The sequence below is a fragment of the Phyllobates terribilis genome, unplaced genomic scaffold, assembly GCF_046119375.1.
Source record: "Phyllobates terribilis strain yellow unplaced genomic scaffold, ASM4611937v1 Scaffold_3__8_contigs__length_932513732, whole genome shotgun sequence".
NCBI lineage: Eukaryota > Metazoa > Chordata > Amphibia > Anura > Dendrobatidae > Phyllobates > Phyllobates terribilis.
The window spans coordinates 14,706,513-14,719,020 of record NW_027362763.1 but is presented as its reverse complement, the minus strand read 5'-3'; the positions used below and the strand labels follow the sequence as shown (position 1 = coordinate 14,719,020).

The window sequence follows — 12,508 nt, the reverse complement described above, 5'->3', positions numbered from 1 at the left end:
GATATAGGGTGATATCCTGTAATGTATCCTACAGACGGGACAGGATATAGGGTGATGTCCTGTAATGTGTCCTACAGACAGGATATAGGGTGATGTCCTGTAATGTATCCTACAGACAGTACAGGATATAGGGGGATGTCCTGTAATGTATCCTACAGACAGTACAGGATATAGGGGGATGTCCTGTAATGTGTCCTACAGACAGGACAGGATATAGGGGGATGTCCTGTAATGTGTCCTACAGACAGGATATAGGGGGATGTCCTGTAATGTGTCCTACAGACAGGACATGATATAGGGGGATGTCCTGTAATGTGTCCTACAGACAGGATATAGGGGGATGTTCTGGAATGTGTCCTACAGACAGGACAGGATATAGGGTGATGTCCTGTAATGTGTCCTACAGACAGGACAGGATATAGGGGGATGTCCTGTAATGCGTCCTACAGACAGGATATAGGGTGATGTCCTGTAATGCGTCCTACAGACGGGACAGGATATAGGGGGATGTCCTGTAATGCGTCCTACAGACGGGACAGGATATAGGGGGATGTCCTGTAATGTGTCCTACAGACGGGACAGGATATAGGGGGATGTCCTGTAATGTGTCCTACAGACGGGACAGGATATAGGGGGATGTCCTGTAATGTATCCTACAGACGGGACAGGATATAGGGGGATGTCCTGTAATGTGTCCTACAGACAGGACAGGATATAGGGGGATGTCCTGTAATGTGTCCTACAGACAGGATATAGGGTGATGTCCTGTAATGTGTCCTACAGACAGGACAGGATATAGGGTGATGTCCTGTAATGTGTCCTACAGACAGGACCTGATATAGGGTGATGTCCTGTAATGTGTCCTACAGACGGGACAGGATATAGGGGGATGTCCTGTAATGTTTCCTACAGACAGGATATAGGGTGATGTCCTCTAATGTGTCCTACAGACGGGACCTGATATAGGGTGATGTCCTGTAATGTGTCCTACAGATGGGACAGGATATAGGGGGATGTCCTGTAATGTGCCCTACAGACAGGATATAGGGTGATGTCCTGTAATGTGTCCTACAGACAGGACAGGGTATAGGGTGATGTCCTGTAATGTATCCTACAGACAGGACAGGATATAGGGTGATGTCCTGTAATGTATCCTACAGACAGGATATAGGGGGATGTCCTGTAATGTGCCCTACAGACAGGACCTGATATAGGGTGATGTCCTGTAATGTGTCCTACAGACGGGACAGGATATAGGGGGATGTCCTGTAATGTGTCCTACAGACAGGATATAGGGTGATGTCCTGTAATGTGTCCTACAGACAGGATATAGGGTGATGTCCTGTAATGTGTCCTACAGACAGGATATAGGGTGATGTCCTGTAATGTGTCCTACAGACAGGACAGGATATAGGGTGATGTCCTGTAATGTGTCCTACAGACGGGACAGGATATAGGGGGATGTCCTGTAATGTATCCTACAGACAGGACAGGATATAGGGGGATGTCCTGTAATGTATCCTACAGACAGGACAGGATATAGCGTGATGTCCTGTAATGTGTCCTACAGACAGGACAGGATATAGCGTGATGTCCTGTAATGTGTCCTACAGACAGGATATAGGGTGATGTCCTGTAATGTGTCCTACAGACAGGATATAGGGTGATGTCCTGTAATGTGTCCTACAGACAGGATATAGGGTGATGTCCTGTAATGTGTCCTACAGACAGGACAGGGTATAGGGTGATGTCCTGTAATGTGTCCTACAGACAGGACAGGATATAGGGGGATGTCCTGTAATGTATCCTACAGACAGGACAGGATATAGCGTGATGTCCTGTAATGTGTCCTACAGACAGGACAGGATATAGCGTGATGTCCTGTAATGTGTCCTACAGACAGGACAGGATATAGGGTGATGTCCTGTAATGTGTCCTACAGACAGGATATAGGGTGATGTCCTGTAATGTGTCCTACAGACAGCACAGGATATAGGGTGATGTCCTGTAATGTGTCCTACAGACAGGACAGGATATAGGGGGATGTCCTGTAATGTGTCCTACAGACAGGATATAGGGTGATGTCCTGTAATGTGTCCTACAGACAGGACAGGATATAGGGTGTTGTCCTGTAATGTGTCCTACAGACAGGATATAGGGTGATGTCCTGTAATGTGTCCTACAGACAGGACAGGATATAGGGTGATGTCCTGTAATGTGTCCTACAGACAGGACAGGATATAGGGTGATATCCTGTAATGTATCCTACAGACAGGACAGGATATAGCGTGATGTCCTGTAATGTGTCCTACAGACAGGATATAGGGTGATGTCCTGTAATGTGTCCTACAGACAGGACAGGATATAGGGTGATGTCCTGTAATGTGTCCTACAGACAGGATATATGGTGATGTCCTGTAATGTATCCTACAGACAGTACAGGATATAGGGGGTTTGTCCTGTAATGTATCCTACAGACAGGACAGGATATAGGGTGATGTCCTGTAATGTGTCCTACAGACAGGACAGGATATAGGGGGATGTCCTGTAATGTGTCCTACAGACAGGATATAGGGGGATGTTCTGTAATGTGTCCTACAGACAGGATATAGGGGGATGTTCTGTAATGTGTCCTACAGACGGGACAGGATATAGGGTGATGTCCTGTAATGTGTCCTACAGACAGGATATAGGGTGATGTCCTGTAATGTGTCCTACAGACAGGATATAGGGTGATGTCCTGTAATGTGTCCTACAGACAGGACAGGATATAGGGTGATGTCCTGTAATGTGTCCTACAGACGGGACAGGATATAGGGTGATGTCCTGTAATGTGTCCTACAGACAGGACAGGATATAGGGTGATGTCCTGTAATGTGTCCTACAGACAGGATATAGGGTGATGTCCTGTAATGTGTCCTACAGACAGCACAGGATATAGGGTGATGTCCTGTAATGTGTCCTACAGACAGGACAGGATATAGGGGGATGTCGTGTAATGTGTCCTACAGACAGGATATAGGGTGATGTCCTGTAATGTGTCCTACAGACAGGACAGGATATAGGGTGTTGTCCTGTAATGTGTCCTACAGACAGGACAGGATATAGGGGGATGTCCTGTAATGTGTCCTACAGACAGGACAGGATATAGGGAGATGTCCTGTAATGTATCCTACAGACGGGACAGGATATAGGGAGATGTCCTGTAATGTGTCCTACAGACGGGACAGGATATAGGGGGATGTCCTGTAATGTGTCCTACAGACGGGACAGGATATAGGGGGATGTCCTGTAATGTGTCCTACAGACGGGACAGGATATAGGGGGATGTCCTGTAATGTGTCCTACAGACAGGACAGGATATAGGGGGATGTCCTGTAATGTGTCCTACAGACAGGACAGGATATAGGGGGATGTCCTGTAATGTGTCCTACAGACAGGACAGGATATAGGGAGATGTCCTGTAATGTGTCCTACAGACGGGACAGGATATAGGGGGATGTCCTGTAATGTGTCCTACAGACGGGACAGGATATAGGGTGATGTCCTGTAATGTATCCTACAGACAGTACAGGATATAGGGTGATGTCCTGTAATGTATCCTACAGACAGGACAGGATATAGGGGGATGTCCTGTAATGTGTCCTACAGACAGGATATAGGGTGATGTCCTGTAATGTGTCCTACAGACAGGATATAGGGTGATGTCCTGTAATGTGTCCTACAGACAGGACAGGATATAGGGTGATGTCCTGTAATGTGTCCTACAGACGGGACAGGATATAGGGGGATGTCCTGTAAGGTGTCCTACAGACGGGACAGGATATAGGGTGATGTCCTGTAATGTGTCCTACAGACGGGACAGGATATAGGGGGATGTCCTGTAATGTGTCCTACAGTCAGGACAGGATATAGGGGGATGTCCTGTAATGTGTCCTACAGACAGGACAGGATATAGGGTGATGTCCTGTAATGTGTCCTACAGACGGGACAGGATATAGGGGGATGTCCTGTAATGTGTCCTACAGACAGGATATAGGGGGATGTCCTGTAATGTGTCCTACAGACAGGACAGGATATAGGGGGATGTCCTGTAATGTGTCCTACAGACAGGACAGGATATAGGGGGATGTCCTGTAATGTGTCCTACAGACAGGATATAGGGGGATGTCCTGTAATGTGTCCTACAGACAGGACAGGATATAGGGGGATGTCCTGTAATGTGTCCTACAGACAGGACAGGATATAGGGGGATGTCCTGTAATGTGTCCTACAGACAGGATATAGGGGGATGTCCTGTAATGTGTCCTACAGACGGGACAGGATATAGGGGGATGTCCTGTAATGTGTCCTACAGACAGGACAGGATATAGGGGGATGTCCTGTAATGTGTCCTACAGACAGGATATAGAGGGATGTCCTGTAATGTGTCCTACAGACAGGACAGGATATAGGGGGATGTCCTGTAATGTGTCCTACAGACAGGATAAAGGGGGATGTCCTGTAATGTGTCCTACAGACAGGATATAGGGGGATGTCCTGTAATGTATCCTACAGACAGGACAGGATATAGGGGGATGTCCTGTAATGTGTCCTACAGACAGGATATAGGGTGATGTCCTGTAATGTATCCTACAGACAGGACAGGATATAGGGGGATGTCCTGTAATGTGTCCTACAGACAGGACAGGATATAGGGGGATGTCCTGTAATGTGTCCTACAGACAGGACAGGATATAGGGGGATGTCCTGTAATGTGTCCTACAGACAGGACAGGATATAGGGGGATGTCCTGTAATGTATCCTACAGACGGGACAGGATATAGGGGGATGTCCTGTAATGTGTCCTACAGACAGGACAGGATATAGGGGGATGTCCTGTAATGTGTCCTACAGACGGGACAGGATATAGGGGGATGTCCTGTAATGTGTCCTACAGACAGGACAGGATATAGGGTGATGTCCTGTAATGTGTCCTACAGACAGGACAGGATATAGGTGATGTCCTGTAATGTGTCCTACAGACAGGATATAGGGTGATGTCCTGTAATGTGTCCTACAGACAGCACAGGATATAGGGTGATGTCCTGTAATGTGTCCTACAGACAGGACAGGATATAGGGGGATGTCGTGTAATGTGTCCTACAGACAGGATATAGGGTGATGTCCTGTAATGTGTCCTACAGACAGGACAGGATATAGGGTGTTGTCCTGTAATGTGTCCTACAGACAGGACAGGATATAGGGTGTTGTCCTGTAATGTGTCCTACAGACAGGACAGGATATAGGGTGATGTCCTGTAATGTGTCCTACAGACAGCACAGGATATAGGGTGATGTCCTGTAATGTGTCCTACAGACAGGACAGGATATAGGGGGATGTCCTGTAATGTGTCCTACAGACAGGATATAGGGTGATGTCCTGTAATGTGTCCTACAGACAGGACAGGATATAGGGTGTTGTCCTGTAATGTGTCCTACAGACAGGATATAGGGTGATGTCCTGTAATGTGTCCTACAGACAGGACAGGATATAGGGTGATGTCCTGTAATGTGTCCTACAGACAGGACAGGATATAGGGTGATATCCTGTAATGTATCCTACAGACAGGACAGGATATAGCGTGATGTCCTGTAATGTGTCCTACAGACAGGATATAGGGTGATGTCCTGTAATGTGTCCTACAGACAGGACAGGATATAGGGTGATGTCCTGTAATGTGTCCTACAGACAGGATATATGGTGATGTCCTGTAATGTATCCTACAGACAGTACAGGATATAGGGGGTTTGTCCTGTAATGTATCCTACAGACAGGACAGGATATAGGGTGATGTCCTGTAATGTGTCCTACAGACAGGACAGGATATAGGGGGATGTCCTGTAATGTGTCCTACAGACAGGATATAGGGGGATGTTCTGTAATGTGTCCTACAGACAGGATATAGGGGGATGTTCTGTAATGTGTCCTACAGACGGGACAGGATATAGGGTGATGTCCTGTAATGTGTCCTACAGACAGGATATAGGGTGATGTCCTGTAATGTGTCCTACAGACAGGATATAGGGTGATGTCCTGTAATGTGTCCTACAGACAGGACAGGATATAGGGTGATGTCCTGTAATGTGTCCTACAGACGGGACAGGATATAGGGTGATGTCCTGTAATGTGTCCTACAGACAGGACAGGATATAGGGTGATGTCCTGTAATGTGTCCTACAGACAGGATATAGGGTGATGTCCTGTAATGTGTCCTACAGACAGCACAGGATATAGGGTGATGTCCTGTAATGTGTCCTACAGACAGGACAGGATATAGGGGGATGTCGTGTAATGTGTCCTACAGACAGGATATAGGGTGATGTCCTGTAATGTGTCCTACAGACAGGACAGGATATAGGGTGTTGTCCTGTAATGTGTCCTACAGACAGGACAGGATATAGGGTGTTGTCCTGTAATGTGTCCTACAGACAGGACAGGATATAGGGAGATGTCCTGTAATGTATCCTACAGACGGGACAGGATATAGGGAGATGTCCTGTAATGTGTCCTACAGACGGGACAGGATATAGGGGGATGTCCTGTAATGTGTCCTACAGACGGGACAGGATATAGGGGGATGTCCTGTAATGTGTCCTACAGACGGGACAGGATATAGGGGGATGTCCTGTAATGTGTCCTACAGACAGGACAGGATATAGGGGGATGTCCTGTAATGTGTCCTACAGACAGGACAGGATATAGGGGGATGTCCTGTAATGTGTCCTACAGACAGGACAGGATATAGGGAGATGTCCTGTAATGTGTCCTACAGACGGGACAAGATATAGGGGGATGTCCTGTAATGTGTCCTACAGACGGGACAGGATATAGGGTGATGTCCTGTAATGTATCCTACAGACAGTACAGGATATAGGGTGATGTCCTGTAATGTATCCTACAGACAGGACAGGATATAGGGGGATGTCCTGTAATGTGTCCTACAGACAGGATATAGGGTGATGTCCTGTAATGTGTCCTACAGACAGGATATAGGGTGATGTCCTGTAATGTGTCCTACAGACAGGACAGGATATAGGGTGATGTCCTGTAATGTGTCCTACAGACGGGACAGGATATAGGGGGATGTCCTGTAAGGTGTCCTACAGACGGGACAGGATATAGGGTGATGTCCTGTAATGTGTCCTACAGACGGGACAGGATATAGGGGGATGTCCTGTAATGTGTCCTACAGTCAGGACAGGATATAGGGGGATGTCCTGTAATGTGTCCTACAGACAGGACAGGATATAGGGTGATGTCCTGTAATGTGTCCTACAGACGGGACAGGATATAGGGGGATGTCCTGTAATGTGTCCTACAGACAGGATATAGGGGGATGTCCTGTAATGTGTCCTACAGACAGGACAGGATATAGGGGGATGTCCTGTAATGTGTCCTACAGACAGGACAGGATATAGGGGGATGTCCTGTAATGTGTCCTACAGACAGGATATAGGGGGATGTCCTGTAATGTGTCCTACAGACAGGACAGGATATAGGGGGATGTCCTGTAATGTGTCCTACAGACAGGACAGGATATAGGGGGATGTCCTGTAATGTGTCCTACAGACAGGATATAGGGGGATGTCCTGTAATGTGTCCTACAGACGGGACAGGATATAGGGGGATGTCCTGTAATGTGTCCTACAGACAGGACAGGATATAGGGGGATGTCCTGTAATGTGTCCTACAGACAGGATATAGGGGGATGTCCTGTAATGTGTCCTACAGACAGGACAGGATATAGGGTGATGTCCTGTAATGTGTCCTACAGACAGGATAAAGGGGGATGTCCTGTAATGTGTCCTACAGACAGGACAGGATATAGGGGGATGTCCTGTAATGTGTCCTACAGACAGGATAAAGGGGGATGTCCTGTAATGTGTCCTACAGACAGGATATAGGGGGATGTCCTGTAATGTATCCTACAGACAGGACAGGATATAGGGGGATGTCCTGTAATGTGTCCTACAGACAGGATAAAGGGGGATGTCCTGTAATGTGTCCTACAGACAGGATATAGGGGGATGTCCTGTAATGTATCCTACAGACAGGACAGGATATAGGGGGATGTCCTGTAATGTGTCCTACAGACAGGACAGGATATAGGGGGATGTCCTGTAATGTGTCCTACAGACAGGACAGGATATAGGGGGATGTCCTGTAATGTGTCCTACAGACAGGACAGGATATAGGGGGATGTCCTGTAATGTATCCTACAGACGGGACAGAATATAGGGGGATGTCCTGTAATGTGTCCTACAGACGGGACAGGATATAGGGGGATGTCCTGTAATGTATCCTACAGACGGGACAGGATATAGGGAGATGTCCTGTAATGTGTCCTACAGACGGGACAGGATATAGGGGGATGTCCTGTAATGTGTCCTACAGACGGGACAGGATATAGGGGGATGTCCTGTAATGTGTCCTACAGACGGGACAGGATATAGGGGGATGTCCTGTAATGTGTCCTACAGACAGGACAGGATATAGGGAGATGTCTTGTAATGTGTCCTACAGACGGGACAGGATATAGGGGGATGTCCTGTAATGTGTCCTACAGACGGGACAGGATATAGGGTGATGTCTCCATCCCTGTGGGTTTTGACCCCTGTAATGTATACGTGGTCTCCCTCTCTCCCCTTTAGGGTGGGCTCGGCTGCTTCCCTCTCCTATGGTCTGGCAGTGGATGACGGCTGTATCTGGGACCTGAAGTTTTGTCCTAGTGGAGGGTGGGAGCCTCCCGGGACCCCCAGGAAGGTGAGGCTTGGGAGTTGTTGTGTTGTGTCCTCTGTCTGCGGGGTCCATGGTGTATAATGCCCGTTATTTCTGGTGTGCAGGGTCCGGAGATGGCGCGGCTCGGACTCCTGGCGGTGGCGTCCTCCAGCGGCCATGTACAGATCTACAGCCTACCTCACCCCGAGTCACTGCACATCCACCGGGAAGCTCAAGGAAAAGGTAAGGGGTTACTGACCCCCGAACATAGACACTCAGGTGTGTATGGTGGGGTGACGGACCACCAGAGTATGCTGGCAGTGATCAGTCAGAACAATGAGACCACCGACGGCGATGCCTGGGCACCACCTAATCTCTGCCGCTGTCTTGACCCCTCGCCCTCCGCTGTGGCTGTCGTCCTCTCCTGTGCTGACCCCTCGCCGTCCTCTGCTGCCCTGACCCCTCGCCCTCCACTGTAGCTGCCGTCCCCTGCTGTCCTGACCCCTCTCTTCCGCTGTAGCTGCCGTCCTCTGCTGTCCTGACCCCTCTCCTCCGCTGTAGCTGCCGTCCTCTGCTGTCCTGACCCCTCGCCCTCCACTGTAGCTGCCGTCCTCTCCTGTGCTGACCCTTCGCCCTCCGCTGTGGCTGCCGTCCTCTGCTGTCCCGACCCCTCGCCCTCCACTGTAGCTGCCGTCCTCTCCTGTCCTGACCCCTCGCCCTCTTCTGTAGCTGCCGTCCTCTGCTGTCCTGACCCCTCGCCCTCCACTGTAGCTGCCATCCTCTGCTGTCCTGACCCCTCGCCCTCCACTGTAGCTGCCGTCCTCTGCTGTCCTGACCCCTCGCCCTCCACTGTAGCTGCAGTCCTCTGCTGTCCTGACCCCTCGCCCTCCACTGTAGCTGCCGTCCTCTGCTGCCCTGACCCCTCGCCCTCCACTGTAGCTGCCGTCCTCTGCTGTCCTGACCCCTCGCCCTCCACTGTGGCTGCCGTCCTCTGCTGTCCTGACCCCTCGCCCTCCACTGTGGCTGCTGTCCTGACCCCTCGCCCTCCACTGTGGCTGCCGTCCTCTGCTGTCCTGACCCCTCGCCCTCCACTGTAGCTGCCGTCCTCTGCTGTCCTGACCCCTCGCCCTCCACTGTAGCTGCCATCCTCTGCTGTCCTGACCCCTCGCCCTCCACTGTAGCTGCCATCCTCTGCTGTCCTGACCCCTCGCCCTCCACTGTAGCTGCCGTCCTCTGCTGTCCTGACCCCTCTCTCTCCTCTGTAGCTGCCGTCCTCTGCTGTCCTGACCCCTCTCTCTCCTCTGTAGCTGCCGTCCTCTGCTGTCCTGACCCCTCGCCCTCCACTGTAGCTGCCGTCCTCTACTGCCCTGACCCCTCGCCCTCCACTGTGGCTGCCGTCCTCTGCTGTCCTGACCCCTCGCCCTCCACTGTGGCTGCCGTCCTCTGCTGTCCTGACCCCTCGCCCTCCACTGTGGCTGCCGTCCTCTGCTGTCCTGACCCCTCGCCCTCCACTGTAGCTGCCGTCCTCTGCTGTCCTGACCCCTCGCCCTCCGCTGTGGCTGCCGTCCTCTGCTGTCCTGACCCCTCGCCCTCCGCTGTCGCTTCCGTCCTCTGCTGTCCTGACCCCTCGCCCTCCGCTGTGGCTGCCGTCCTCTGCTGTCCTGACCCCTCGCCCTCCACTGTAGCTGCCGTCCTCTGCTGTCCTGACCCCTCGCCCTCCACTGTAGCTGCAGTCCTCTGCTGTCCTGACCCCTCGCCCTCCACTGTGGCTGCCGTCCTCTGCTGTCCTGACCCCTCGCCCTCCACTGTAGCTGCCGTCCTCTGCTGTCCTGACCTCTCGCCCTCCACTGTAGCTGCCGTCCTCTGCTGTCCTGACCCCTCGCCCTCCGCTGTGGCTGCCGTCCTCTGCTGTCCTGACCCCTCGCCCCCCGCTGTAGCTGCTGTTTTCTGCTGTCCTGACCCCTCGCCCTCCTCTATGGCTGCTGTCCTGACCCCTCTCTCTTCTCTGTAGCTGCCGTCCTCTGCTGTCCTGACCCCTCGCCCTCCGCTGTAGCTGCTGTTTTCTGCTGTCCTGACCCCTCGCCCTCCACTGTGGCTGCCGTCCTCTGCTGTCCTGACCCCTCGCCCTCCGCTGTGGCTGCCGTCCTCTGCTGTCCTGACCCCCCTCCTCCGCTGTAGCTGCCGTTTTCTGCTGTGCTGACCCCTCGCCCTCCGCTGTAGCTGCCGTCCTCTGCTGTCCTGACCCCTCGCCCTCCGCTGTAGCTGCCGTCCTCTGCTGTCCTGACCCCTCGCCCGGCTGTAGCCGCCGTCCTCTGCTGTCCTGACCCCTCGCCCTCCACTGTAGCTGCCGTCCTCTGCTGTCCTGACCCCTCGCCCTCCACTGTAGCTGCAGTCCTCTGCTGTCCTGACCCCTCGCCCTCCACTGTGGCTGCCGTCCTCTGCTGTCCTGACCCCTCGCCCTCCACTGTAGCTGCCGTCCTCTGCTGTCCTGACCTCTCGCCCTCCACTGTAGCTGCCGTCCTCTGCTGTCCTGACCCCTCGCCCTCCGCTGTAGCTGCCGTCCTCTGCTGTCCTGACCCCTCGCCCTCCGCTGTGGCTGCCGTCCTCTGCTGTCCTGACCCCTCGCCCTCCGCTGTGGCTGCCGTCCTCTGCTGTCCTGACCCCTCGCCCTCCGCTGTGGCTGCCGTCCTCTGCTGTCCTGACCCCTCGCCCCCCGCTGTAGCTGCTGTTTTCTGCTGTCCTGACCCCTCGCCCTCCTCTATGGCTGCTGTCCTGACCCCTCTCTCTTCTCTGTAGCTGCCGTCCTCTGCTGTCCTGACCCCTCGCCCTCCACTGTAGCTGCCGTCCTCTGCTGTCCTGACCCCTCGCCCTCCGCTGTAGCTGCCGTCCTCTGCTGTCCTGACCCCTCGCCCGGCTGTAGCCGCCGTCCTCTGCTGTCCTGACCCCTCGCCCTCCGCTGTAGCTGCCGTCCTCTCCTGTGCTGACCCCTCGCCCTCCGCTGTGGCTGCCGTCCTCTGCTGTCCTGACCCCTCGCCCTCCGCTGTAGCTGCCGTCCTCTCCTGTGCTGACCCCTCGCCCTCCGCTGTAGCTGCTGTCCTCTGCTGTCCTGACCCCTCGCTGTACGCTGTAGCTGCTGTCCTCTGCTGTCCTGACCCCTCTCCTCCTCTGTAGCTGACCCTTCGTCCTCTGCCGTCCCGCGGCCCTTCGTCCTCTGCCGTCCCGCGGCCCTTCGTCCTCTGCCGTCCCGCGGCCATTCGTCCTCTGCCGTCCCGCGGCCCTTCGTCCTCTGCCGTCCCGCGGCCCTTCGTCCTCTGCCGTCCCGCGGCCCTTCGTCCTCTGCCGTCCCGCGGCCCTTCGTCCTCTGCCGTCCCGCGGCCCTTCGGCCCTTCGTCCTCTGCCGTCCCGCGGCCCTTCGGCCCTTCGGCCTCTGCCGTCCCGCGGCCCTTCGGCCTCTGCCGTCCCGCGGCCCTTCGGCCTCTGCCGTCCCGCGGCCCTTCGGCCTCTGCCGTCCCGCGGCCCTTCGGCCTCTGCCGTCCCGCGGCCCTTCGTCCTCTGCCGTCCCGCGGCCCTTCGTCCTCTGCCGTCCCGCGGCCCTTCGGCCCTTCGTCCTCTGCCGTCCCGCGGCCCTTCGGCCCTTCGTCCTCTGCCGTCCCGCGGCCCTTCGGCCCTTCGTCCTCTGCCGTCCCGCGGCCCTTCGGCCCTTCGTCCTCTGCCGTCCCGCGGCCCTTCGGCCCTTCGTCCTCTGCCG

General features: G+C 53.5%; 1 protein-coding gene across 1 annotated transcript in view; it reads left to right on the top strand.

Annotated features, from left to right (window-relative positions):
• Positions 1-12,508, top strand: part of GTF3C2 (general transcription factor IIIC subunit 2) — an 84,850-nt gene that overhangs the window by 35,552 nt on the left and 36,790 nt on the right. The window contains exons 7-8 of the mRNA XM_073672885.1: positions 8,694-8,805; positions 8,886-9,003. Of these exons, the coding sequence (XP_073528986.1) occupies positions 8,694-8,805; positions 8,886-9,003 (230 nt within the window). The remainder of the gene's footprint in view (positions 1-8,693; positions 8,806-8,885; positions 9,004-12,508) is intronic.